Raw genomic sequence first — 27,410 nt, forward strand, 5'->3', positions numbered from 1 at the left:
TTTCGAACCGACCAACTGCAGGTTTGATATATGGCATATGCACGGACAGGATCACAAGGGTCAACGAAGCAAACAAGATTGCCTGCTAATTTTGCAATAATGATCCTTCAACTATCGGAGTGGATCCCCATTGGCGAGCCTTGCGTGGGTTCGGGCGCAACCTTAGTGTCGATACGACATGCATAGCCTCTCGCGCGAACCTTTGCCCCATTTATTTGGAAGATCGGAATGTGAGGAGTTGATTCTATTGGATGATTGGCCTGTGATAGGGAGAGGAGCGAGAAGAACTCAGTGAAGCGACCTGGGGTTCAAATGCAGGGGACATTCTAGGTATGGTCTCATATACTCTATTTTTACTCCTTGAGCACTGCTCTGATATAAGTCCATGCACTCCGCTTGCTCAACTGCCCTGGGATATATAAAGACACAAGACAGGACTCATCTGCAGTCTTCAAGGCTCACCCTTTCTATAGCGAGACTGCGAGTCTACTCCATTCCATACTTCACATTAGCGAGCAACCATGGCAGCAGACTCCAGCGCCTCATCAGCTCTACGAAAGAAGGCGAAGAAGGCTGGTGCAAAGAAGGGAAAGAAGACCACTGGTAAGAAGAAGAAGACGCCTTCATCTACCAGTGCCCTTCAACTTCCTACTCCTCCTCCCCCCGCGGCTTTTCGGCCTGCACCGGTTTATGCACCTTATCCTGAGCAATCGATCTATATGGAGAAACCAGGTACGTGATACAGCCATTGTGGTGGCTGCTACTCTTAGAGAATGACATTGAATTATTGACTTGGGCTTCTCAGAGCGGTTGGTCGAAAGAGAAAAGGATCGGTTTGTTGCCTCACGCTCCTGGTGGTTGTCTCTTATCTGGTGGCCATTGTACTGGGTGGTAAGTTATATTGAATGTCCCATGTTTACGGCGTCCGCCAGGACTAATGCTGATGGTGTTCAATTCTAGGCTTTATTCTTGCGGGCTGCGTTTCGACTTCGGCACAGGTTAATGACATATTCCTCGCCGAATGGACGCTGAATGAGACGGACGATGTCTCGCTTCGCGTGGGATATTTCGGTACGTACATTGTAGCTAGCCTACTTCACCTCCATCTATGAGAAAACTAGAATGGATGACTGACTGAGTATATACAGGCGGCTGTGTCTCAATCACCGAGACAAATCCCCCAGCCACAAGCGCAAGCACATCGACATCCAACAGCAACGACAACAACCAAACAACAACCCACTGCGTCTCAAACCTGCGCGGCAAAGACCTTACCGACCTCAACGACGACATCATCGATGACCTAGACCTTGACTCCACGGCCGCCCAAGCAACCGTCCGCGGCTTCCTAAACAGCACCCTCCCGCGCGCAAAACACGTCCAGGAGAACATTTTCTTCTTCCAACTTCCCCTAACCCATATAATCCTCTCCATAATCTCCGGGATAATGCTCCTCGTCGCACGCACAGGCGTCTCACACAAAAAGTCCTTCAAGGGCGTGATGGTCCTCGCTATAGTCCTATCCGGCTTCGCGCTGGCCCTCGCCCTCGTGACGGTCCTGGGACCCCTGTCCGGATTGAATGCACTGATCAATAATGATTCCGGGGAGGAGGAACGGCATCTAGGTAACTCGTTGTACATTAAGCGGGGGAAGAATATGCATGCTCTGCAGGCGGCTCTGGTGAGTATTGTGGGTGTGTTTTATATTCTGATAGGCGTGCTCTTTGTGCAGTGGACGCCCGATGTTGGCGTGGGGTTTATTGTTCAGGCTGTTCAGGCTGTTGGGAGGCCGTTGAAGAGGAGGCGGGGTGGGTTGTAATGAGGGTGTTGTGGCTGGATGGCAGGTTAAAGGGTGAGGGTAGACTGAGAGAAGTCCGGGCATGCCCCTGACTTTATTATCACCAGTCTTTCCTCTGGCGGAAGGGATAATGTTTTGCTCGTTGCATTTTTCTTGATATTCTAACTACTCTATTGCGTGACTGGACCGCAGATTGAGAGACAACATGGGCAGGTAATACGCACTACATATTCCATAGCGTAATGCTCAAACCCAGACACAATAAAACGTATTAGCCCAGCAAATTAAAGCTTTTGCACCAGAAACTATGGGCAAGAAGATGTGTACTAGCCTCATACTCCAGTTTATCCATGCAGTTGCATGCCCGGATCATGGCCCACGAGCCTGTCAATTTCAATCCGATTCCAAGTACCTGTTCTAAATTCCAGAGTGTCCTAATAATCTTTCTCTAACGCAGCCTAGCCCGGCTTAAGCACACTCCAGCTGCTATGCTGCCTAAGGTCCTGGCACCAATTAGTCTCAATCAAGTCGGCAACTCCTGATCAGGCTGCTTGCTGTCCCGTCCCGTGCCTTTCTATAGCTAGGTAGCCCGGATGCCCAGGCGGGCGAAAGGCTTCAAGAATGCATCATATACATAATAGGGTAGAGCTGTTGAAGCGAACCGGGAACCTACCGTACTGATTGGAATGAACACACACGTCCTCGAATTCCAACTCAATCAGCAATCCCAAGAATCTTTTCTCTTCTCTATTTATACATAGACTGCGGACTATCCCTGTCGCACTGGGCAGCCTTGGGCGATTGAGGTACTTACCTAACTCTTGCCGGAGATCTTGAGGACTCATCTAGCTAGTCGCTAGGTTCGCAGAGCCTTGCACATTCGACCTTATAGGAGGGTCATATCGATTGTGCTCTCCGTGTGGATATGGATGCATCACAAAAGCTCTGCCGCTGATCCTAATCCCAGCTGCTTTTTGCTTTGAGATGGTCCGCGCGGCGGGATACGAGGTGGCGTTTGTGTTTATGCCTAAGCAACCTTGGTACCGAATACTCGATGTTGATTATCTGCAGTCTAGGAATCGGGGCAATTTAGCACAGGCCAATTTCCACACTGTTTCTTACTGATGTTCACCTGAACGAAGCGAAACAGAAGGCTGATTAACTTATAGAGTGAGGGTGAAGGTGGAGATGCTGGTATTACATTACTCGTATACTTATAGATAAGCAGGGCCTTGTGGGAGACGTAGCGAAGTACAAACCATACAGCAAAAAGCCGGCCCCGTGCCTTGACCAGTAAACTAGAAGAAAGAAAGTCATGATCATGCAGCTACAAGTGCATACTCAAGCACTCGGTTCACGTTTCGTCTCATTCCTATTCGTTCCCTTCCCATATTACTGTTCCGTATACAGTGTTAGCAGCACGTTCACTATAGATAGACTCAAGAGACGTGTTGAATTCCAATTTCTGCGCGCTCAAAATTGTGCATAACGCCTAGCCTACCACAAAGTCGGGTACAGGTTATTCCTGAAAGGGATGGAATAGGATTTCTCAGCCGCAAGCGTCGCGCAGAGGTGAAGCTACTGCAAGGCTAAATCTGGGCGCAAGCGGGTGACGGACATGATGGACGTATTGCCTTGGCTTGGCTAGGCTAATATGAGGAGACCTGCTGGTCGGCCACCTCATTATGCCATCGGATAGGTTGTCGGGTACCGTCAGAAAAAGAAAAGAATGCACATGGAGTACGAACTGAATTATGCTGGGCTAATGTTTGCATAGCAAGGAGACGGAAAGCCCTAATTACAGAATGGGAAAAGGCCTAATCCAGCCCTCCCGAAGTATGAGTTGCTAGACAAGGTGCACTTGAGGACTCTTACTTAGTGCTCTATTTCTTCCATCCTATCGAGCCTCGGAGATTTAGCAGTTCCCATGTGTTCCGGATACTTGCAACGTACAGTATTCAGTCTATTTAATGCTCCCCAATACCCGCAACCACAAGCAAAAATGGCAATGCTAACAGTGCGCAGCACAGCAGCCCCCTGCATGAACCTCTTGTCAAGAACAGCACCCACCGTCTCATTGGATACCGCCAACTATAGATACCGGTGTGACTGGCCATTACTTCCAGACCTCCAGACATTGCGCCCATCAGGTAGACATAATTATGTCCTGGGGTCTCTCCAACCTCGAAGAGTTCACCTAGACCTTCGAGCGCCTACAAGACTGTAAGCGGATCCCAGGAGCTTCGAGTTCTGTTGTACCCACTGCACACATCACAAATCAAGTTAGTAAACTAGTGGGATGATAAGGGAAAACTGGAGTACACACCTATACCACATATGAGCAGCCCGAACAGGGTCGCCCTCGGGTCCATCAACAGCCAAGCGTGCTCCGGACAGGACGTACCGTCATACCTGGTCGCCAATAAATGGTGTAGACCCGGGCCAACTATTTACGACATGAGCAGCGACGGTGGCATTGTAGCCGAAGAAATTGAATTCGTGACCGGATGGGTATGAACCACCCATCACAACGAATCCTGTCACTTTTGCACTGACCAGCTGCCGTCCTGTGAGGGAGGGTTATGCATCTGGACTGGAGGAAAGAAGACCTGAAAGCTAAGAGGGAAAAGAGTTAACAGACATTTCATCTAGCGAACTCGATTGATTATTCTGTAAGGGAATGGACGGATAGGTAGACAGGGTCTTACATTATCAAAGAACCCAATACTAACAACAGTAACGTTCTGATCTTCCTGGTCAGCTAATACCTTCCGGTAAAGCTGCACAGAATTTCAAGTCCCGCTGACATTTAGCCACGGGAAGGAAGCGTTGTCTCGCCAATGGTAACCGACCTTGCTGGTATATTCGCCATTCGTATACTCAGTCATCGAAGAAAATGGCATTCGTAAACAGACGTTTCAAATCCAGTGGTATGTGTCCATGATTTAGTAGCCCAGAATGCTGGATATGGCGAGGCCGCTGTAGATGGATGGGTAGTTGATATTCACGCCTAGGAGGTCTATGTCTGGGTGGGTGCAGGCTAAAAGGAGGACTCCTGCGTCACTAGGGCAGGTTAGCAGTGAAAGGATAGAGAGATAGAATCCGGAAATATGCCATACTCGACGTCGCTGTGTAAGTCGGTATCGATGATTATTTTCTTGAATAGTGAAGCCCCCAAGGTACTATTCGCTAGGAGGAAGAGCAAGACAACCAGGGTCCGAAAACATGCGTGGAGCGCGTCTACACTTGCACTATATGTATATCCAGAAACAGAGAAAGTCTTGAGTATCTTTTCTGGCTTAAGAGGATCGCCAGTCAGCGAGGGGTAACTTCAGAATTGGAGAGTTGGAGGTCTCACGCTGTTATCACAGTGGACTAGTCCGATTTACGTCATGTAACTAGCCCTACTTCAGGTTCACTGTATTATGCTTTTGTGTCGAACAGAAAGGGGATAGAGACGCCAACATTGTTTGGAATGGTTCAATTTGATGATCCAGTATGAGGCTGAGCTTGGTCTGTATGACGATGGTGGTGGTCGTTTCACTGCAGATGGCAGACTCCAGGTGTTTACAAGCGAGCGAAGCGGTCTCCATAGTTCCTTCCCAACAGTATCATTTGTGTGTAGGAACAGGAAATGTACTTCGCATCAAAAAGATCCCGTTTAGCCTTGGGTATATGATTTACAGAGCCATGTATTCCGTAGACCCTGCGAATGCCGGCCTATAATAAGAATATCATCATGCCGGATTTATTTGATCCTCTAACACCTTATCTACCCAGTAAACGATATCCATGCCAACACAAACAACGCCCGCTAACATATTGACCCATAAAAATCACAATGCAAGTTCATCATCATCATCATCCCAGCCCAGCGCCGAATATATCGATTTCTCCGGCGTAACTGGTACAACAGACGCAGGCGCCGCCTGACTAGCCTTGGAGCCCAAAGCAGCACCCAATCCAGAGACAGAACCAGTAGCACTAGACCGACGCCCACTCGCCACAGGGATCGGGGCAGATTTAGGTTTCGGCGGCGTCTCAAACACCATCGACGATTTGGAAGGGGTTACTCTGGGGAGAGCGAATAGAGGGGGAGGTGGTGGCGGGAGCTTTTGCTGTGGTTGTGGGGTTTCCAGGGCTACATCGGCGCCTGCGGGATTAGCGTACTGTGACTTGACCGGGGTCAAGGGGTCTGTTTCCGTTGGCCGAGGAGCTGGTCGTCGAGGGACGCGGAAGAGGTTCCCAGCCGGGATGGGCGATTCTTCCACGCTGGGCACTGTAGACGCTTTGGAGAAGCTTGACGGCTGTGATGGACGGCGAGAAGGCGTTTCTTGCACAGCGGAATCGCCAGTAAAAGGTGCGCTCGAGAAAGAGGTAGGCCGGATAGTAGAACCCGGGATGACCTGTGGCTCGGCGTTGAAGGGGGACGAAGAGGGGGCAGCCGTCGACTTCGCCATCGATCGAGCCACACTCTTAGGCAGAGGAAGATTGACTGCATCTCGTTTCCGAACTTTACTAGGCGTGGCCATGACTTGAACGCCTTGGCCCATGGGGTTCCGGACGGGGTTCTTGGGCTTCCTCGAACTGGACCGCTTCTCTGCGTCCTGGGCAATATCCTTGGCCACTAGCTCACGGTTTGGTTTCCGAAGTGCAAGAATAGCAGCGTCGAGCTCTTTCTTCTGGTCCGCTAGCATTTGCACGCGCTTCAGCTTCGTCTCGTGTTGCCGTGCTACGGCGAAAAGATCCACCTCGCGGTTCTCTGCTCGCTTGGCTTTCTGGATACCGCCACGGACGCTGGTGCTGAGTGTCGGTAGCAAGGGTGTAGTGTCCCGCTTACTCTCAATTTGCGATGGAGCAGTGATAGAGCGATGCAGCGAGGGCTGTGACCGGCCTTGGGGGGTAGTTTGCTCATCCGTTAGCACGCGATGTAGTATGCGACGGGACTTTTGAGAATTGCGCTCAGTGACCGCTGACTCTTTGCGCAGTTTCTTCGCGGTTTTTGGGAACGGCGATATAGTGCCGACAGAAACACCCAATTTTCGTGTGATGGTTTTACAGCGGTCTGGTAATCGCGAAGCATAAAAAGGAATAATCACTTCTGTACAGAAGTCTCGCATCGCGTCGTTTCCACCTGTCTTGCCAGATTGCTGGGTGTTTCCAGAAGCCTGAGACTCAGTTAGAGTGGTATCGTCAAAGCTGACCGTGTGCCAAATACAAAGGCGATCGAGGTGTAGTTCGAGCATGACATTTAGATCTTGCGGCTTCTTCGTTTTGGGCTTTGGATTCTCGGAAGTTGCAGCAGGAGCCTCACCTTGACCTGCTTTCTTTGCTTCATCCGCAGCGGCCGTTTCAAGTGCGATCGTCTCTAAAATGAGTAGGATCTGAAGCTGGGTTTCACGCATCCGCAAATCAGAGACATGCTTTTTGATTTCCGCATCCCGTGATGTCTCAACCGAGCTGCCGGACTCTGTCAATGCTCGGTTCTTCCACCATCCGCGAACATAGTCCGGTTCCTCTGGGTAGAATCCATTGCGTCCCAGTGTCTTCTTTTTACTCTTCCGCTTCTTCGGCGCAGCATTATCGTCTGAGATTGTGAGAACGATGTCATGAAGGGTCGTCGGTAAAGTCTCGCGAAACTTCAAATCCATTTTCTTTGCTGGCAAAATGGCCTCTCGATAGAAAGCGATCAGTTCCGATACTTTGCTTGTCGAGTCTGGAGCCGAGAAAGCAGCCCGGCAGCGTGGAAGAGGGCCTTTGGCGAAATATGCAACAGATGCCTAGAAGTATCAGTATCAACTTGTTTAGTCACAACTCTTTGGCAACATACTTTAGAGACGTAGAGAGCCTGTAGATACTGCTCCCTCAATCCGTCCAGAAGCTCCTGGGAAGACTGGGTCGGTTCAGGAATGTTCCCTTCAACCTCGCCAGATACCACGGGCTCGACAGAAATTTGCGACTCCGGAGGCACGGAGAGCATACGAACATCAGCGCTTGAGCTCCTATCCAGGAGATCCACCGGAGACACGCCCTTCATCCGCTCATCACGATCCACAGGCTCATCAGGCACCCCGAAAACAAGATCTACCTTGGCACGCTTGGTCGGAACCTGAAAGCTGAAATCAGGCGCAGGGTCATCGACCTGCGCTAGACACCACCAATCACCACCAGAAACACAATCCGCCTGCTTGCGAGGCGAGCATGGAGGCAAGGTGTTGACTCGGTGACTAGCTGCCTTGACCAGAACACGAACATCTCCCTCTTCCACGCCGCGGGCGAGTTTGGAAAGAGAATATATACCCCCCTTGACCCTCTCAATCACATATAGGCCGCCGTCGGAAGCTAATCGTACAACCAGGACGCTCAATTCAGGCTGAGGTTCGGTCTCGAGCACGGGGATGTTCGCGACAAAGATACTTCCGGACTGGATTTGCGATAGCGCCGAGGGCGCGTCAAGCCAGTCGAAGGGCAGTTGGGGTCGTGGAATCACGGCAATCGGCTCGAGTACGTATGGCTCATCGTATAAGGAGGCGGCGTGGGCCTTCAAGGGAGGGATGGATGTCAGTATACTCAGGTTAGAGGGGGATTGTGGGACTGGTGGGCAACCCACCCGAATGATTATGTTGTTGAAAGCGCAGTCATTAGAAGCGGATAGCTTGCGCTTCTTCACCGTGGGACGATGTGCATCGTGGAGCTGGTTGAGTGGCATGGGTTCAAGCACAGAAAGAGATCCACGCGAGGCCATGAACGCGTTGGAACTACTCATACATCGTATAGTTGGGTGGTTGAGGGAAGTAACGTCTTGGAGGTGTAAGCAAAATAAACGCACAAATAGCAAAAATCAATATATCAACAAGTATAGTCCAATTGGTATAGTGGTTTCAACGCGGAGTCCAATGCATGATCGGATTCTTCGACGCGACTTGATGGGCTTGGCGTCACGCGTTTGTGGGGTTGTGGGATCGTTGCCTGAGAGCCTGAGGCCGAAATCTGATAGCCCGCCGTGGGGTCTGAGCGTCGATGGGGCTGGCTGGGGCCACATCGGAATTCCCCCAAGACAGAGGAATGGCACCCTGCAGAAATTTTTTACTCGAATGTCTTCTCCAAGTCAGTTTGATCTTAGGAATACAAGGGAAGATAATTTGCATGTAATGCAATTGTCATTATTATTCTATATTGCTAATGTTTAGATTAGCATGCAATAGTGGTGAATCGTTCCATGTCGGTCGATCTGAACCACTCTCGAAGACCTCTATGCAAGCAGTAGGCCTCGATCGAGATGCTGAGCTTCAATGCTCAAATGTTGAATGATCACTCCAAAACAACGCCGATATATCCCTCCCAGCCAAAAGTGGTATCATGTTGAATTTATCCGCGCAAACCCTGGTCCGCTAGACCATGCAAAGAAATAGTCAGACAAATGAAACGGAAACAAAAGAGGCTTTTTGTTTTGACATGTCTATGCTTGTGCTTTGAGTTGTTGAAACAAAGCAGGAATCATTACACTCGTAAAAGGAGATAAGGAAGATATGTCAGAGAAGACTCAAGCCTAAGCGTCATCCGCTTAGAACTTGAGCGTCTTGGGCTTCTCCCAAGAGAACTCCTGGTTGGTGAAGTGACCGTTCTTGGCGGTCTTGAAGTAGATGGGCTTGGCCAGGTCAAGTTCGCGGACAATGACACCGGGACGGAGGTCAAAGTTGTTGCGGATGATCTGGACGAGCTCCTCGGAAGACTTGTCGGAGGTACCGTAGGTGTCAACGTAGACGGAGAGGGGCTCAGCAACACCAATGGCGTAGGAGAGCTGGACAAGGGCACGGCGGGCGAGACCGGCGGCGACAAGGGATTTGGCGATCCAGCGACCAACGTAGGCAGCGGAACGGTCGACCTTGGAGTAGTCCTTTCCGGAGAAAGCACCACCACCGTGAGCACCCCAACCACCGTAGGTGTCGACAATGATCTTACGGCCAGTAAGACCAGCGTCACCCTGGGGACCACCGATGACGAAGCGGCCAGAGGGCTGGATGTGGTAGACAGTGCGGTCGTCGAGGAGCTCATTGGGGATAACCTTCTTGATGATCTTCTCCTTGATGACAGCGCGGAGCTCCTCAGTGCTCACGTCATCGCTGTGCTGGGCAGAGACAACGACGGTGTCCACACGCTGGGGCTTGACGGCACCGTTGTCGTGGGCGTACTCGATGGTGACCTGGGTCTTGGTGTCGGGACGGAGCCAGGGAATGGAGCCATTGTTACGGGCAGCGGTCATGGCAGCGTTGAGCTTGTGAGAGAGCAGGATGGTGAGAGGGAGGAGTTCAGGGGTCTCGTCGGTGGCATAGCCGAACATGATACCCTGGTCACCAGCACCGAGCTTCTCGAGAGCTTCCTCGTAGTGAAGACCCTGAGCGATATCGGGGGACTGCTGCTCAATGGCGACCAAGACGTTGCAGGTCTTGTAGTCGAAACCCTTCTCGGAGTCATCGTAACCGATGTCCTTGATGGCACCACGGATGATAGCCTGGTAGTCGAGCTTGGCCTTGGTGGTAATTTCACCGAAGACCATGATCATACCAGTCTTGGTGGCAGTCTCGCAAGCAACCTATATGATTGTTAATTGCTGGACTGCTTTAATGCCTTGCGCAGAAGCAATCGGCTCTAAGGATGGAGACGGAGGAGTTAAGGTTCCGTACCTTGGAGAGGGGGTCCTCAGCCAAGCAGGCATCGAGGATGGCATCGGAGACCTGGTCGCTGTAACCAAGTTAATTGCCAATTCAACTACATAACAAAAGAGACAAGAGAGAGACATACGCAATCTTGTCAGGGTGTCCTTCTTTTTTGTTTTAAAAAAAAGACATTAGCACAGTCCATTGTAATTCGAAGGTGTTAAATCCAACAGTGTAGAACCCAACGGCGTTGGCTCCAACAGTGTTGGCTCCTAGGTATGCTTACCGCCAACTGACTCGCTGGTGAATAAAAACGTGCCGGACTTAGCGATAGAGCCCATTGTGAATGAATTGAAAAGTTGATAGAAAGAAAGACAAAGAGGTAGAGGACAAAGAGAAAAGCTGACGGTGGTGAGAGAGGGGAAGGAAGGGGAAGAAGAAGTGAGAGCGGGAGCGGGACGGAGGAAAATAAGAGTAAGAAAATAAGAGGGGCAGACTCGGGAATAAAAACTGCAGAAGAGCCGAGTCGCCGACCGCCCTGAAGCAAATGTCGCCATTCCATAAGAAAATGTCGGTGTCAGCCATGGTTACTTACGCGGGGCCCAAAAAATGAAATTCGGAGCATTTATTGATTATTGCTTCTACGGAGGACTACCAATTCCGCTTAATCTATCGAATAAGCGGGAATTTCGATGAATACGGAAACCCTCTTTGAGAACTCCAGTTTTCCCTGCAATCTCGATCCTATTACTGGTGAATTGTACAAAGACAATACCATAAACGCATAGTGTAGGCAAGGAGGGGTCGAGGCTGGAACTCGTACTACAGCGGGAGCTCCGAAGGTCGAGGAAAGCGCTTGTGGGGACCAGCTGTGTTTGTTTTGTTTGTCTCTCTCTTCCGCGCCTCCAACGACAATGACATTTCACTGGCTTCTACTCCAAACCGAGTCATAAACATTGTGAATCTCGCTATACTTATATAAACACCGTTGATTCTCGTCGCTTTATACCGTCTTATACTCTTTGAGAGAAGCTTTTGACTTCCTTTGATCTCAGTCGTCGACCCAGCGATCACCTCTACTTAAACCGTAACTGCGCGCTCTTGTCAACATGGACAATCTCCCGGGTAAGCTCCTCAAGCTCGCCTTCAGCCTGTAGATACTAACAATAATGTCCACAGAGTACATGCAGTCAGTCCTCAAGCATCCAGCTGTCCAACAGCTCGCCTCTTCGCCTCTAGCCTCCAATCTCGGCCACCTTCATGAGACCTACCTCGAACCCTCCGTCGCCTACCTCCGCGAAGCGTACCTCGACCCATCGCTAGCAAACCTGCGCACAACATACCTAGACCCCTACCTTGTTCAGCCACTCGCGCACATGCTCGCTTCAATGCCCGACCTCGCGACCGTACTCGTTCTGCTCTTCGTACTCTTCGTTTCGTTAAAGGTCCTTGACTATACGCGTCGCGTGGTAATGTTCTGGGTTTGGCTTGCGACGCGCGCAGTTTACTGGGGGACTATTATTGCGCTCGGAGTGTACGTGTATAATGCTGGGTTTGAGAAGGTTGCGCGCGATGTAGGATTTGTCTTCAACTTTCTCGTCGGGCTGCTGGAGCAGTTTGGTCATGGGCTTGAGAATTCTACTGCAGCGAGAGCCGGGAATGCTCCGAGTCATGGGTATGGGCGGAGGAACTGAGTTTCCACTGTTCTTCAGAATCGATCATTCAGACGCCTTATGAATATTGTCTAGTTCTCTCTGGGAAAGGCCTCCGGTTGGCAGGTCTAAAAAATTAGCTATGTGCAATTGGGGGCGTTGGATTGATTCATTGGCAGGGGCATTCTTGGGTATTCTATGATTAATCGTTTCTTTTCTACGTGGCTTTCTCTGGGTTCTGAGATTGATCGAAGGAGTTATGCTCGGATAGAGTATTCATAAAAGTGTTCATGATAATGATACAAGCACATTCATTTTGAGATCCTCATTATTTTCATTCGTCGTCCGGTTCGTCCGTTATGGAGCAAGACTCCTGCAGGTCGGCAATTATTCAGTGTCCTCAGCACGCTTTATGTATCAAGGACATGCCTTTCCTCTGTAAGCAGAGTATAGTCTTGAGTCGTAGTGAGCCCGGACGGGAGGATAGCTTACGCACCCTCGAGGGCAAAAGGCCGCAATAACTGCCGGCCAGTATCGTAGTTCGCGTGGATTATTTCAAGCTCAATCCATTCAATCATCCTCAAAATCAACCTCTTGCGCATCATTAGGCTCCCTCGGCTCCTGTGCCTCATGATACTGAATGGCATCATCGACATGGCTCAGCACCGCCGAAACACTATCCTCATCGCCAGCCTCCAGCTGCAAGAACGACACCATGCTGAAATCATCAATTAACTGCGCAACAGCGCGATTGAGCCTTTCGAACGATCCCCCGCTCATAAGCGACTCTTTCGCCATGGGGTTATCGGACCCCGCATCCTCAGTCTCATTGTTATCCTGCAATAGCTGCACATCGACTCTCGCGAACCGCTTTAGTTCTCTCCGCGATACCATCTCGCGTACCTGATCCATCTTCGTGAGGATATTCACGTGTGGCATCTCGAGCATCAACATTGCAGACATGGCGCTTAGCGTTCCCGCAAAGAACTTCGCCTTGTCGACAACAAATGTACTTTCCAGCAAATATGCAGCGCAGAGATTAATGTTCAACGGACCAGCGCGGGAAAGGAATTGTACGAGCGACGGAAGTAGCGGGACATGCGTATAAAGCTCAATTTGCCCGGGCATGTCGAAGATAATGAGGTACTCCTCACTGAGCGGATCGAGCGCTTCGGATAGAAAATCGAGGTTCTGAAGCAGGAATTCGAAACAGTAGATCAAACCCCCGTTAGGGCCCAGCCCGAGTTCTTCCATCACGTCTTCGAGGGTAACTAGTTCGCGGATGTCGAGGTCCGGTTCGTATGCGAAGGTCTCGGCCGCGGGGTCGAGGTTGACGTAGAAACAGCTCCGCCGAGTGGTCTGGAGATGCTGGATGAGGGCATTGCAGAAGGTGGTCTTCCCAGCGCCCGCTGGGCCCATCACTAGGACGCCGAATTTAGACATGACGAGGTGTCGATGTGTTTTGTTGACCTGGGGTCAAAATTGAATTTATCGATGCGGAGTATGCGCCGGAAAATGATGGAGGAAGAACTGTTGTTCCGCTCCCGGGTGATCTATACAAGCTTCCCACATGACAACACTTTGAACCACATACCAACCAGTCCCACAGTCACCCCCCTGACCAAAGATATGTATCTTGTCAAAGTAGTAACAGCTTTGCCTCAGACGCTATGGCAAGAGTCGACGCCCGTTTTCCTTGACAAACACGGTGACTGCATGCTCCCGAAATACACATCCCCTTCTTACCAATGAGTATGGAGTTAATAACTGATTCCTCCCGAGAAAGGCGCTGGATCAGTTTTGGTTGTCTCAGTAGCCATGTCACTAGCAAGGATAGTCCGTTTGGTGGACGAGGGAAGTGAGATGGATATTGCTCTTCGACGAATGACTGCACTTCTTCCCAAAATCTGCTCACCCTCTCCATTAATAACACTCGGACGACCATGGTCCTGTGACCTGGCCATTCATCTCATCTCCTCTGGTCTGGGTATTTGAACTCCGAGATCCCCTCCGTTTCTGTTCTCATTGTTCTACTCTCTCCCCTCGCCTTATCTCTTTGCTCTATCCTCAACCACTTTCCCGAGCTCAGAAAGTTGCAATCATGGAGTAAGTGTTGCTCTCAGGTCATATCCCATGCTGAAGCTGCTGACAATACGACCCTGACAGCCACGAAACTTCTGGAGCCCAAGGTACGATACCAAAAACATGGTCTCCAAGTGAAGCAGAGGTGGCTTCCATGAGGTTACTCGCTAACTATCTTCAGAATGGCTCCTCCCAGGATATGGCCGAGAGCCTCCCAAGAAACCGACCACGACCGCGAACACCACAAACACCACAACACAAGCACCACCACCTCGACCACGTACCAAACCACCAGAGCAGCCGAAAAAGCTGCCATCAACAGGCCCAAAAGCGCCCCCCACAGGGCCAAAAAACGCTGGCGCCCCTTCACGAGCCGTGCCGAAAACAGGAAATGTCTTCCCCAAAGTGAAGGCATACTCGGACAAAAAGGAGGCAAAAGCCGATGTCAAAGAATTGGGCGAAAGCTGGCTAATCGAGCACCGGAAGGAGCCAGAGAATGCCGAAAGCTTTCCAGAGCAAGTTAGTCGTTATTATTCATAGAGTTCCTCGCCGACCACGTCCTGATTGATCAATTAGTTCCTCTTTGACTGGCCAAAGGACGGGCCGGCTCTCACCGAGTGTCTTTGTGGTCCCGAACTGCCATTTCTTGACCCATTAAGAGCCAGGTTTGGTTGCTACATGTTTGTATCGAAGAATCTTCCTGGATATATATGGGCAGTGGACCACAACCGCGACTCAACGAAAGAAATCGCTCAGAGCCTGAGAACTCTGTGGGCCGAAGCAGTAGCCAAGAGCAATATCAAGGCCAAAGTTTACATCGTCGAGCCCCCAGCACCGAAAGCCATGAAAGGAAAGATCGTGGTCAAGAAACAGAGCCCCCAACTGCACAAGCCGGCTCTACAGGGAAGCCGACTGAAAGGTCAGGAGCTACAACAATGGCAAAGCCGAGTTGGTTTGATCCGAAGCAAGAACGATCAACGTCTTCTGAATGCTGTTGAAAGCTGCTTGAAAGGGCTTTCGTTCGTTCGTGGTCACCTCCGAATGCGCGTGAATCTTGGTACATTCTTGCTTCAGAATTACCCAAAGCCCGAAGGTGGTAAGTCTTGGTACGGATTTGAGGAATTTCGAGGGGCTTTACTGCACGAGCAAACTCAAGGCCGACTGGTTCCAGCGTATGTCTACCCTTTCCAACAACAATTCGCAGATGGCTAAACTGTGACTAATGCTACAGATTGAAAGTCGCACAGCCTGAGCTCCTAGAGAGGTGCTTCGAGGCAACACATTTACTTCGCCCATATGACGGCACCTTGAGAAGGGATGCGCCAGCGCCCACGCCTCTCTCCCTGAGAAACGCAGAGCTCACTCACTCGGTCAACTTCGAGTTTCTGGGCGCAGACAGATCTATGCTACGACTTGAAGTCGAGTTTGCGAAAACCCCTGGCGCGAAAGAGTACGCAATCAAAGAGCGACGTTGGCTAAGGCCTCGGGACAGTGGCCAATCGGCAGACAGGAGGTCGCCTTTGCATATTGCCGTAGTCGATTTTGGACGGTAAGAAATGGTGTCTGGTTTGTGAATTCAGAATAATTGATGTTTTGTCTAGGTCTGATTGGCAGCTGGAGATCAAGTCACTCGAATTCCACGAGGCCTTATCAATCGACTCAGCTCTCAAAGCCTTTGCCCATTCGGTCGGATTCCGTAACAGCGAAAACTCCGGCAACATCTCTGCGAAGCCGGAGAGAAAGGTCACTTTTCCCTCGGAGCCACCTGTGTCTAGATTTGTGGAAAAGACTGCCATTCGGTATCAGATGCGAGGCACGGATTACATTCTTGAGGTCGCGCGTTATGATGAGTATCGGCGCTTGGAGGTACCTATCCCCCAGACTGGGATCATGATGCCGGGGGGTATGTCAGACGTGCCGTATACGACATGGGGCGCATCGATTTTCGATGCCAACTGGGATAACCTCTTGGGCGGTCATGCAAACTTGCCGGTCGGGCACTCGGCAAAGTATTCACCCCACGTGGCCACGTTCTTTCCTCCCCGCGCGACCTCAACTTCGCCTTCGGTGGCGCCTAAAGACCCTAGCCAAGGGCTCTGGGATCTTATCAAACTGGTGAAGCAAGCGGCCGAGCTCCTCGGGCCAACACGGGTAGCTCCAGAGGACATCGACGACGACACTGCAACCAACACTGGACCGACCTCGCTGAAAGCAGCAACGAAGACTGACGTGGCATCGGCTACTGAACCTACTGCACCTGCAGCCCCAAGCCCTACGGGGATGCTTAACGCCGATCTGGGAACTCTGTTCTAAGCTGTACAAATGGTTTGCGTCGCGACTGTGTTTTCTATCTTACTGGTAGTTAGTTGGCCTTTCTGTAGATAGGCGTACATATGGGACTCTTTACACACAACTCAATCAACTTTGATTAAAATGAGTTTGCAACGCTCTTACATTACTGGCATACTTTTATAATCCGAAGAACAGTAATGAAGATATAATGGGATTCAGCAATTGATTCGGTAATGATGAATAAAGCGAAACGGGCGTAGTTATTGATAGAGGTAGGTAGTTGTTGATGGATGAATCGATCTGGTATTCGAAGCGGAATAATGACCCCTAATTCTCGCCTTTCTCAACAATACTGATCTGCGCGATACATTACAGTCAGGCCGTTGCCGTACTGAAGAACTGCCTTCCCCTATAAGAAAGCTCAGCCGCCCCCGCGCAGCAATATACTCCAGCCGATCAACAAGCACTTCCACTTTCTTGACACCCTGCATCTCCAGGACTCTCAAGATACTACGCCGCACCTCCTCATCCGCAACGCTATTTTTCGTCCCCTGTCGTGATGACCAGCATCTCCTGCGACATTCCCGTTGGATAAGATCCTTCCAGGAGACTTTGCAGGTGAAGCTCAAGTAGGATGGAATAACCAACTTCGTGTCCACACGGGTGTAGACAAGTCGACCATCCCAGCTCCTTGTTGATTTCCGCCCTGAATACACAGACCCAGGAGATGATAAGTGGTAATGGCCAACAGTGGGGTTGTCGTGAGACTAATCATGATCGCTCCGTGAGTGTGGTCCCGGATGCGATGTCCGGCGACGTTCTTGGTAAATACGTCAATGGGGCGGAAAACAACCCCGCAGCTGAAGGGGTCCTTCTTAAAAGAGCTCGATGTCGCGCCCTAGATCCTAGGACTGGGCGTGAGGGTCTGCAGGAACCCTCGAGGTTCAGTGAGTGATGGAGTGAGGCTACGTGATACCAATTGAGGGCCTGATCTTGGCCACTGCCGGAGTGGTTGACAGCTCTTCAGCTGGCCATGGCCTAGTATGCAGTTAGGCTTGGCTTCTACAGACCTTTGTATATTTAGATTAAAGAGCAGAAAACTAGAGAAGTCAATTGAAAATAATTGGCGAGAGTATAAGTTATGGTCCTTATTGCTTGTAGGGCAAGCAGCCCTAGCCCTCCGACCAGGGTCGATCCTTCTTCGCGACCCTTTCAACGTCGGCGTCTACGTCGCCTTGGGTGATACCTTCGCTGCTGGGCCCAGCGCAGGGAAAGAATGGGACAAGGACAACAAGTGTCGTCGTTACGATCAGGCTTATGGGCCACAGGTATCGCGGTCCGATGAGATCGAGGACCCCGAAGCCACTAGACTTCAGCTTCATCGCTTGCTCGGGTGCGGAGACCAAGCACGTCCGAAGTACCGCCCAGGACCAGAGTAGTGGTGGTAGTGGCAAAAGCAAGGCACCGCAGGCGGACCAGTTGGAGGATATAGGCCCGGACTGGGTGACTGTCGATTGGAGGAAACGATGTCAAGTTTATTGATGTGTTGGATCGGGTTACGTAGCCATGCCTTTATTTAGCCTCACTCGAGTGCTAACAATGGCAGTGCGTCTATCGCTTCTACGACGTCAAAGGCTGCGCGGGTTGCAACGCCCAGTGTTACTTTCGACGACTGCTCAAGCGATTGCGATACCGCAATGAACGGGTTCAGCGGCCGACTCGACAGCCGCGAGTTCCAGGACAACCTACGCAGAGCATACATCTCCATCTTCGACCACGCACCTGACACACAACTCTTTGTGAGGGGATACCCTGCCTTCTGGAACGCAGCAACTAATCAATGCGACAAGGCTCAACAATCGCATTTCCCTCGCAGTGCATAGTTATGTGCCCCCAGGCCAGGGTAAAATCACCTATGTGGATGTTAACCGCTACTTCGAGGGACATAGGTTCTGCGAGAAAGGCGTGAACGAGCCGAGCTACCGCAACCCAAATATCTGGTTTTACCCGTTTGAGTACACCACTGGTGACATACTGATTATAGACGAGACGGTATTGTCCCCAGATGGAGACGACTGCAATTCCATCGATGACGGGGGCGACGATGGTGACTACTACGCTTGTCTACTGGCCAATGGGACTCGCAGCGAAGGTGTTACACTCGATCTGTCCGAATGGCCGAACAATGTACCTGGAGACGAACCGCTGGGCATTACCAGCGGTTCAAACCTGCCTGCTTTCCTGGCCCGGATTTTCCACCCCACGAGTGCTGGCTTTACCGGGTATCGTGATGCTTCAGGGTCTCGGTCCCGAACCCGCTGCTTCCAACAGACGCAGCTCCAGGGACTGCCGTCAAGCTAGGGACAAAACTGCGCATCCTTTGTGTAGGAGACTCGATCACAGTGGGATTCCTGAGTGACCGTGATGGCGGTGATGGCAATGGATACCGACTTCGACTGCGAGAAGATTTATCGGAAGATGAGGTCGTCTTTGCCGGAACAGAAACCACAGGAACCATGACCGATGCATACTTTCGAGTATCTTCTTGCACTCCCAGGTAGATGCATACTGACTGACTGCAAAGGCCGCCTGGTCCGGCAAAACGATTCAGTACTTCGCCGATAACGTGGGTGAATCCCTCGAGCAACGTCCCAACATCATCCTCGTGCACGCAGGCACTAACGACATGAACCTGAATCCCGATATCTCAACAGAAGGAAACGATCCTGCCGGTGCCGTGGCTCGCCTCGGAGGCCTCATCGACCAAATGATCGAAGCCTGCCCCGATGCCACGATTCTTATCGCCATGATCATCAACACCTGCGGGGTTCGACAAGTATATCTTCCTCGAGGACAACGGCGGCACGATTAACTATCGAAAACGTCTTCAACGTTGACACGTCCGACACTTAATGGCGCGCAATGCTCGGCGCAGACGCCTCAGGAATCGGCGAACGGCCCGAGGAGATCTTTTTCTACAATATCAATGGGCATGTCCAGTCCATTCACCCTCTAACCCAGCATCACCAGCTCACAAGTGGCAGCGACGGCAAGGTAGACTACGTCTGGACCCGGGAAATTGACGGTGCTGCCTATGTCTGGCTGAAAAACTACCCCAACTCGCCCACCTGGCTTGAACGCGGCCAAATCGCCAGCGGAGTCGGCACATCGGGTATGAACGTGCGGTGGGCAAACCTCCAAGATGGCGGTCGCGCCAGCTACGTGTCCGTGAGCCCGGACGACGGGGCCACCGCAAACTGGCTAAATAGATGCAAAGATTTCGGACCTGAACCAAACTCGCGACCCAACGGGATCCTCATCGACCTGTTCGAGCTGTACACGGGTGCAGGCTGGTCAGGGCAGTGGTATGTCTATGAGATCACGCGAGGCGAGACGGTCTATGTCTGCGATACAAGCTCTGTGTATAGTGAGCGTGCTCAATCAACGGCCAATAACCCCGGCTACCCGGAGACCTTTGAGGATACGTTTGATGTGCATGGGGCTGAAGGGTGCCAGTATGAAGAGAGTTCGGATGAGGTTGGTAGGCTGATCTGTCGCGATATGCCACAGACTTCATTCAAGCGGCCAGCGGAGTATGATGAGACATTCTCCTGTAGGAATGGGGCGAGTGTGACGGCCGTTCTAGAGTGTTGGTGGTGAGAAGTAGAATAGACTGAGTAGATATACCAACTGCGCTAAACCGCATCTGGCACCACCCAAGCGGTCCGAGCTTCATAGGCACAGCTTCACCTTTGATCCCAACTCTCCGCCATACTAAGTTCAAGTCTTGCGAACAATTTCCCTCCACTCATTGAACAGACCTGGTCGCAGCTGCTCTCTAGAACGCACTACGGGAGATCATCTTCCTTACCCTTATCGCCCATCCTTCATCAATCCCCGCGGAACATTGACCTGCAAAGGAGAAAAAAACCGTCACCACCATGCCCCCTCCAAACACCCCCGCATCAGACTCAGACTCCGAGGTGCCTCCCAACGCAGGTAAAACACACAATCCCCAATGCTCCTTATCCCGCATGGCCCTGCCAATCATATAAACCAATACACTAACACTCCGTCATACAGTAAACATCGCCTCCCTCTCCGCCCCGCAACTCCGCGCGCTGCAAACCCGCCTATCGACCGAACTCGAGCACCTAACATCCAGCCACGCCAAGCTCCGCGCCGCACAATCGCGCTTCCGGGACTGCGTGCGCTCGATTAACGATGGGGTCGTTGGGAACGCGAAGAAGGGGACCGAGGGGAAAGATGAGATTTTGGTGCCGCTGACGAGTAGTCTCTATGTTAAGGGCAGGCTTACGGAGCGGGAGAAGGTGCTTGTTGATGTTGGGACGGGGTATTTTGTTGAGAAGGTATTTGTTCTGTTCTATTCTATGCTCTATACTGGCCCGGTTTGGACTAGGTGGGGTGTTGAGTCGGTGGCTGATTGGTGTTTGACAGACTGCGGCGAAGGCGATTGAGTTCTACGAGGCAAAGGTTAAGGAGTTGGAGACAAATCTTACGGAGTTGGAGAAGCTGGTGTCGACTAAGAGTCAGCAGCAGAGGCTCTTTGAGGACGGTGAGTCGGGGACTAATTCATTGCCGGAACTATGGGAAACAGGACTGACGAAAGGTAATAGCGCTGAGACAGAAACTTATGAGCGAGGCAACCGCATCGTCCGCGCAGGCTGCGGCGGCCGGTTGAGCATACTCTGACATCAAAAGTGACACGAAAGTGAAAATGACGCGGTGAAAACAAAACAGATGGTGTGAGAAATTTGCGCTGGATCAATGTAACATAGAGCATTAGTCCCCTTAACGAGCAACAGCCGGGTAAGCTCACCCGGGTTTCATTTTAAGATATCACGCCTCGGCGATCTTTGTCCATGTCCGGTCATTTCAGCCATATTCATCACAACCAGCCCAAGACTCTACACGATAAGCTTGATCTACGCAGATTACGTACAGCCTCTGGCCTGCATATAACAAAGTCCTACGGGGCTTATTAGCCGTGCTAATGACCACGTCCGTACCAAGTGGCTAAAAAGCCCGGTGGGTCTTTACTATATGCAGGCCAGAGGCTGTATACAAAGAAGATACCTTCCCGACCAGGTTCCAGCTCGTCTCAGCTCAACAACGGCGTCCTCTCATCTGCAGATATTTCTGCATTCCCATCACCTCCCAGAGAAGGAGACTCCGACCTCTTAATCTTCACAAACGGAAATCTCGTCTGCTTCGGCTTCCTCGCCAAATTCGACGGCGCAAGGTGGTCAAGATGGTGTCTCTGCTCCGGCGTAATGGCGCTCATATCCGGGGCCGTGGACGCCCGTCTCAGTTGACGGTTGCTTGGGTTTGAGGTCGCGGATGTGAAGGCCTGCTGCTCGAGGGGTTTTGGTTGGTTGGTGTCGTGGAGGTCGGATTCGTCGATTATTTCTCTGCAGATTCATGTCTATTAGTACGGCGGAGCCTTTCAAGAAAGTGGGAGGATAAAGCTGAGGTGACCATGAACGGAAGAAAAGGGAGGGAAGGGGAGACATACTCGCCAATCAACTCCTCAACAACGTCCTCAAGGGTAACAACACCCAACGCACCGTCATCCCCACCAGGATTCTCTGAAACGAGCGCCATATGCGAGTGGCCCTCTTGGAAGTAATTGAGGATATCAAGGCAGCTCGTATCGGGACCCGTCTCCGGCAGTGTCGCGAGCGTGAAATCGCCCACGGGCTTCGCATCTTCAGGGTCATACGTAATGAGCGTTTTCACAAGAAGCATCCCCACAAAGTCCGTTGGCTTATTCGGCCTATGTACAGGGATCCGCGAGAACCCAGCGGAGAGGATTTTCTCCATGGTCCGTTCATCCAATATCGCGTCGGACGATACGGTAAAGACGTGGCTCATCGGCGTCATGATACTAGACACGGGCTTCGCCTTGAGATCAAGCACGGCCGTGATGATGGTGACTTCGTCTTCGTTTAGGCGTTCGGCTGGCTGAGAGCCTAGGCTTTTGTGGAGTGTGACCAGGGTCTTAAGGCCCGCCTTTTTGTACACGGTGCCGTGGTTCTCGCCTAGTAGCCAGTCGAGGAGCTTTGCTGTGGGCCAGGCGGCCGGCGCGAAGATGTACATGAGTAGTTGGACGACTGGGGAGAGGTACGCGCCTATTGGGAGACCGTAGCGCACGCAGACGGATTGGGGGATGACTTCGCCGAAGATGACTGTCCGGCACGACTACATCAGTATTTGTCTCGCCGTTCAGTAGAATGAAAGAGCTTGGCTATACCGATCAGGACAGTACTCCCCAGGATCGCAGGCCATCCTCCGCCCAGGGTCTTATCGAGCACAATTGGCAGACTCTCGTTGACGATGACGTTTCCGAGCAAGAGGGTGATCAGCACCCAGTGCTTGCCTTTGTGGATCAGCTTGAGAACGGTCCGGGCGTGGCGCTGCTCAGGACCCTCGCTGGATGTTGCGAGGACTTGGAGATGCACTGCGTCTTGGCCCATGAGGCTGTATGTATACGTCAGTTTTGGATCTTTGCGGAATGGGTTGTTTCCGACGTACGCGATTGTTAAACCCGCGAAAACACCCCCGATCAAGACCAGCGCAACCGCCGCGCTCAAGTTGATCCATAATTCGGAGTCGGAGCCTTCGATGCTCGAGCTTCTAGCTGGGCCTTCGGCATCATTGGATCGCGAGATCAACGGGAACGCGCTTCGGAGCGGGAGGTGGACGACGAGGAGGGCGAGCTTGAACAGGAGCAGGGAGCTCGAGGAAAACATGTCTCTTATTCGAGCCAGAAATCCCTCACGGTTGTGCTCGCAAGCGGGGATAACAGAAGAGGTGAAGTTGGAGAACTGGAGAAGCCCTACAAGGCGTAAGGCTGATGATCAGAACAAAAGGCCTGTCAGAGCTTGAGAACGTCAAAGGACCGCTCCGAACCACAGTCCAGACAGCCAATGAGACAAAGAAATAATGGATACCCCTGCTGCTCTAATGCTTGTCTCTCCACAGCGCCTGTCAACCTGATTTGGTGTGTGCAGGTCCCGGCAGGCAGCAGCATTCTGGCACTCCACCACCAACCCAAACAGAAACAAACAGCAGGTCGTGCCACAGACTCTCAGTTCGATGATGTGGCGCAAGAGGACCCTAGGACCCCTCATTTCGTACTGTTTACCCACTATAAAGCACAGCACTCACGGGGTCTCAGGGTCCAGCACTTCCTCAACTCCCTCCACACCTCAAGCTCATCTCTATCATATCAACATGTCGTTCCTCAAGGACCTAGCCAAGGAGTTCAAGGAGCTCAAGGCTTCGCTGTCTAGCGACGACAAGGACAAAGATAAGGAAAAGAAGGAAGACAAGCATGAAGAGGGGCAGCGCTGTAAGCTTATCCCAAATCCCCTTCCCCTCTGAGCCTCATCAATTATTTGCCCACTCGAGTTCTATGTCTAACATCTGTGGCTTTGTAGCCTACGACCCCGGCTACGGAGCCCCCGACCCAGCCTACGGTCAACCTGCCCCTGGCCCAGGACCCGATTCATACGGGCAGGCCGCCCACTACCCCCCTCCCCAGCCACAGTACGCACCCAACCCAGCCGGAGGCCCTCCCCTCCCGCCGGGCTGGACCGCCCAGTTGGATCAAGCCAGCGGCCGCTGGTACTACATCGAGCAGGCAACCGGCATTTCGCGCTGGGAGCCTCCGGTCCACTCGGCGCCGTACGGGCAGTACGGTGCTCCTCAGGTTCCTCAGTACGCAGGTGCTTACCCCGGGCACGGCCAGGATCCCTATGCGGGACAGAGCTATAACCCTAACCCCTACCCGGCTCATGGGCCGCCTCCTGGTGCGGGGTATGATTACTCGCAGGGACAGGGACAGGGACAGGGGTACTATGAAGGTGAGAAGTCCGGCAAGGACAAGGAGAAGGATGATAAGAAGAAGATGATGATGGCGGGTGCGGGTGGCCTTGCTGTCGGTGCTGTAGGTGGGGCGTTGATTGGGAATGCACTTGGTGGGTTAACTAGCTATCCCTTACATACATGTTCCGATCTTCGCTAACACATCGTCTTCGTAGCCGACGACTCGGACGACGAGAAAGCTGCTGCTCCCGCGGTTAGCGCTCCCCCTCCTACCGGCCTACCTCCCGATGAAACCGCCGACGGAGACAGTGTCTCCCAGAGCGACCGCGAGAGCGTCCTCGAGGCCCAGCAGGAGTACCAGCGAGCCCAACTGGCCGCACAGGACTCCGACGCGTCAAGCAGTGAAGAGGAGGCGCTGGAAGAAGCCAGGGAGAACTATGAAGAGGAGTACGAGGAGACGTACGAGGACTAACATTCGCTCCTGGAGGTTGTTTAGAAGGCAGCCACATAATCATCATACAATTCAAGCCCTATCTCCGCTAGATTTCTTGACTTCAGCCTATGATTTCGCGGCCTAAGCGCTGCATATGTGATCTACCCTGGAGTCTGGACGTACATCTTTCAGCCTTAAATTCTTGTACCCAGTGTGGCGCCGCAAACTCAGCCTTGTAGACTAGACAAATGCGTGTCAACCAATCTGACTCTGCTTAGTGCCATCACTTGCTTCTTTCACTTCTTGTTCGCGCCGTCCCATTGGGTGGGCTGTGCTCTTGGTAACAGCGCTTGTGCTTCCTAGGGTGCATGGCAATGCATGGCGCTTAGCTGCTTTGACTATAATCAACTATTTAATTCTGCTGCCTGCGTAGCGTTTGGTCTTTCGGTGCTTCAGTTCTGAGATCTTTTGAGGTTAAATACGCTGATATTTGTCTTTGGGATCGCGTATACGTATCTACACATTTAAGTCGCACGCAACTCCTACTTACAACTCAACTCCGTCGCGCTGAGATCAAGAGGGACGAAAACAAGAAGAACGACGAAGCCATGTCTTACCAGCAACCTCCCTACGAGCAACAGCCTCCATAGTACGTTATCCATTCAATTCTCGCCCCGGGAACGAATTTGAAAAAGACGTATCGCTAACAGTTGTCTTTGTAGTGGCTACCCGCCCCAGGGCCCTCCTGTTCGTTCCTACTCTCCTTCCCAACCCATGGACAAACGAGCTATATAAATGGATACTAACAATGAACCGCAGATGCAATACCAACCTTAAAATATGCTTCTAGAAGGTTGTAACTAATAATAGCCTAGTTTTTCCCAAGTATTATATAGGTATCTAGATAATATTAGCTATGGAAGGCTCTTGTAAATACAAGAAGCTAATCATGGCTTAGAGATGTGGTGACTAGCTGATCATGGGTCAGAAGCCTCTGACCTACAGTGAGCTCTGAGCCACGGCGTGGTTCAGAACCTGGGCTTGGCGCGTCTGAGCCACGATGGCAGATGCCTGACCCACGCCGAGCTGAGACCCCAGATTGTGCCTCCACCGTCTTTTGATCTTGAAGTGATAGGGATATATTCGCCAAATTGGGCCAGCTCGACTTGAACTCGATGCCGTATCTGGTTCTAGATATATTTTCCCGAAGTCAGGCCGAGTCCAATCAATAGCACAGTTCGATTTTTTTTTTGCCTGCTGATTGAGCTTTTTCTACTTCATTCTGGCCAACAGTACATTCCAACGGGTTGAGTTCGACGCCATCTCTCAAATGTCAACTCATGCATGAAGCTCATATGCCGACGTCAGAAGCCAACCACCGACATTTTCCTTGTCTCAGATACTCGAAAGGAAAGAGTGGCAGCAACAAAAATCTCGCAGCGGTACACTAACATGGAGTGGCTCCAGGATCTCCTTGCCCGCGTCCACAGAGGCGCATCCCGTACATAATAGACTGCTGCTAAAAACTTTCTCAACACCAGAGAGAATAAAACAAGGAAACGATGCTCGCACTACTGCTGCTACTACTGTCTCCCTGAGTTCCTGTCACCCACCTATAAAAGGCGCAAAAAACCACAATCACTCCGGCAGTTTGATACTGTCTGGCCAGATTCTTATCTCGGCTGATCTAGGCTGCATTTGGAGCGCGGAAAGATTTTCAGCTCGGGACCCATCGCGATACTACACCTTATCTGTGCTACTCTTGGGTTGTGTTCGACTCGCCAAGGACTGCTTTACTGTTGTCGCTTCCGCTGTTAGACGCTGTTGAGTTGGCAAGCTAGAGGTTCCTTCATTCAGCGGGTCACTTCACACATTTTCCCATTGTTTCAGATTCGATTGTTGTCCTTTGATGGAGCGTGGTATAAGAGTGGTTAGTCGATATCTTGGGGTTTATTAGTGCTACATGCGCTGCAAAACGCTGTAGTTTCTGAACCATCGGTCTCCAGCTTTCTCTTAACCGTAATCTCCAGAGTGACAGTCAGGGGAGGTTTTGTATACTTGCTCGTGAGACATTATGAGACAAGAGGAGATTCGAGCAGCCCTGGATGGGAAGTAGCAATTCAATCTCTCAAGAGGTAGCTGAATGGACCAGTTGGCTAAGTTATGGCCGCTGCCTATATGACCGTCTGTTTGTGCAGAAGATTTGAGAAAGCTCTTTGCCACTTGCAACATTTGCCTTCGGAGTCCATGACATGCACGGATGGTATCTTTCTAGTCCTGGGAAGGCAGGGTCTACACAAAACCACCTCATTGGTTAACTCTGCGCAAATCACTATGGAATACATGAATTTATTTCTTCGAATTAGGAGAGACAAACCTGCATAGTAGTCCGCAATTCTCTCGGAAAAGTCAAAGGCCATACGCAGATCTTGTTTTCAGCACAAATTCAGCCACAATGATCCGACGGCATACTGTCAGCGATGCTTGTGCTTGATAAAGCATCCCCGACCGGCACAACCAAGTCTTGTTTGTCAAGACTCTACCAATAGTTGAAGGACCGTTATATTTTCCTGGTACTGATCGAAGACATAAATGCTTCGTGGTAAGAGTGGGGATGGCAGTTGTGTCTGCAGTAGGGATCAGAG

General features: G+C 51.4%; 9 protein-coding genes across 9 annotated transcripts; 5 read left to right on the plus strand and 4 right to left on the minus strand.

Moving 5' to 3' along the window:
* Nucleotides 1–521: 521 nt before the first annotated feature.
* Nucleotides 522–1,819, plus strand: BDV17DRAFT_295485 (uncharacterized protein; the record flags this gene model as incomplete). Its single annotated transcript, XM_073763068.1, has 3 exons — nt 522–732; nt 961–1,071; nt 1,149–1,819. The coding sequence occupies 3 exons, from the start codon at nt 522–524 to the stop codon at nt 1,817–1,819; spliced, it is 993 nt and encodes a 330-aa protein (XP_073611208.1).
* Nucleotides 1,820–5,634: 3,815 nt separating this feature from the next.
* On the minus strand, nt 5,635–8,543 carry BDV17DRAFT_284748 (uncharacterized protein; the record flags this gene model as incomplete). Its single annotated transcript, XM_073760584.1, has 3 exons — nt 5,635–7,578; nt 7,629–8,339; nt 8,409–8,543. 3 exons carry the CDS (start codon nt 8,541–8,543, stop codon nt 5,635–5,637), a joined length of 2,790 nt encoding a protein of 929 aa, XP_073611209.1.
* A 396-nt stretch (nt 8,544–8,939) lies between these two features.
* On the minus strand, nt 8,940–10,909 carry BDV17DRAFT_274743 (S-adenosylmethionine synthetase). The gene is made up of 4 exons (XM_073759161.1): nt 10,742–10,909; nt 10,601–10,622; nt 10,483–10,540; nt 8,940–10,391 (listed from the first exon to the last, which is right to left on the minus strand). The coding sequence occupies exons 1-4, from the start codon at nt 10,794–10,796 to the stop codon at nt 9,363–9,365; spliced, it is 1,164 nt and encodes a 387-aa protein (XP_073611210.1). The 5' UTR covers nt 10,797–10,909; the 3' UTR covers nt 8,940–9,362.
* Nucleotides 10,910–11,412: 503 nt separating this feature from the next.
* BDV17DRAFT_212630 (Apq12 family protein) lies at nt 11,413–12,308 on the plus strand. Its single transcript, XM_073755458.1, has 2 exons — nt 11,413–11,580; nt 11,635–12,308. The coding sequence occupies exons 1-2, from the start codon at nt 11,565–11,567 to the stop codon at nt 12,147–12,149; spliced, it is 531 nt and encodes a 176-aa protein (XP_073611211.1). The 5' UTR covers nt 11,413–11,564; the 3' UTR covers nt 12,150–12,308.
* A 344-nt stretch (nt 12,309–12,652) lies between these two features.
* BDV17DRAFT_212634 (putative signal sequence-binding GTPase GPN3) lies at nt 12,653–13,562 on the minus strand. Its single transcript, XM_073755459.1, has one exon. It carries the CDS (start codon nt 13,548–13,550, stop codon nt 12,678–12,680), a length of 873 nt encoding a protein of 290 aa, XP_073611212.1. The 5' UTR covers nt 13,551–13,562; the 3' UTR covers nt 12,653–12,677.
* A 646-nt stretch (nt 13,563–14,208) lies between these two features.
* Nucleotides 14,209–16,502, plus strand: BDV17DRAFT_295490 (uncharacterized protein; the record flags this gene model as incomplete). Its single annotated transcript, XM_073763069.1, has 6 exons — nt 14,209–14,213; nt 14,274–14,296; nt 14,371–14,708; nt 14,766–15,361; nt 15,421–15,738; nt 15,791–16,502. The coding sequence occupies 6 exons, from the start codon at nt 14,209–14,211 to the stop codon at nt 16,500–16,502; spliced, it is 1,992 nt and encodes a 663-aa protein (XP_073611213.1).
* A 3,780-nt stretch (nt 16,503–20,282) lies between these two features.
* On the plus strand, nt 20,283–21,544 carry BDV17DRAFT_212662 (prefoldin subunit 5). The gene is made up of 4 exons (XM_073755460.1): nt 20,283–20,480; nt 20,565–20,851; nt 20,940–21,057; nt 21,119–21,544. Exons 1-4 carry the CDS (start codon nt 20,423–20,425, stop codon nt 21,181–21,183), a joined length of 528 nt encoding a protein of 175 aa, XP_073611214.1. The 5' UTR covers nt 20,283–20,422; the 3' UTR covers nt 21,184–21,544.
* On the minus strand, nt 21,445–23,427 carry BDV17DRAFT_212734 (uncharacterized protein). The gene is made up of 4 exons (XM_073755462.1): nt 23,037–23,427; nt 22,756–22,982; nt 22,018–22,690; nt 21,445–21,913 (listed from the first exon to the last, which is right to left on the minus strand). The coding sequence occupies exons 1-4, from the start codon at nt 23,252–23,254 to the stop codon at nt 21,604–21,606; spliced, it is 1,428 nt and encodes a 475-aa protein (XP_073611215.1). The 5' UTR covers nt 23,255–23,427; the 3' UTR covers nt 21,445–21,603.
* A 68-nt stretch (nt 23,428–23,495) lies between these two features.
* On the plus strand, nt 23,496–25,208 carry BDV17DRAFT_212698 (WW domain-containing protein). Its single transcript, XM_073755461.1, has 3 exons — nt 23,496–23,856; nt 23,945–24,370; nt 24,548–25,208. Exons 1-3 carry the CDS (start codon nt 23,601–23,603, stop codon nt 24,802–24,804), a joined length of 939 nt encoding a protein of 312 aa, XP_073611216.1. The 5' UTR covers nt 23,496–23,600; the 3' UTR covers nt 24,805–25,208.
* The last annotated feature ends 2,202 nt before the right edge of the window (nt 25,209–27,410 follow it).

The sequence above is a fragment of the Aspergillus undulatus genome, assembly GCF_047715775.1.
Source record: "Aspergillus undulatus strain CBS 261.88 unplaced genomic scaffold BDV17scaffold_69, whole genome shotgun sequence".
Lineage (NCBI taxonomy): Eukaryota > Fungi > Ascomycota > Eurotiomycetes > Eurotiales > Aspergillaceae > Aspergillus > Aspergillus undulatus.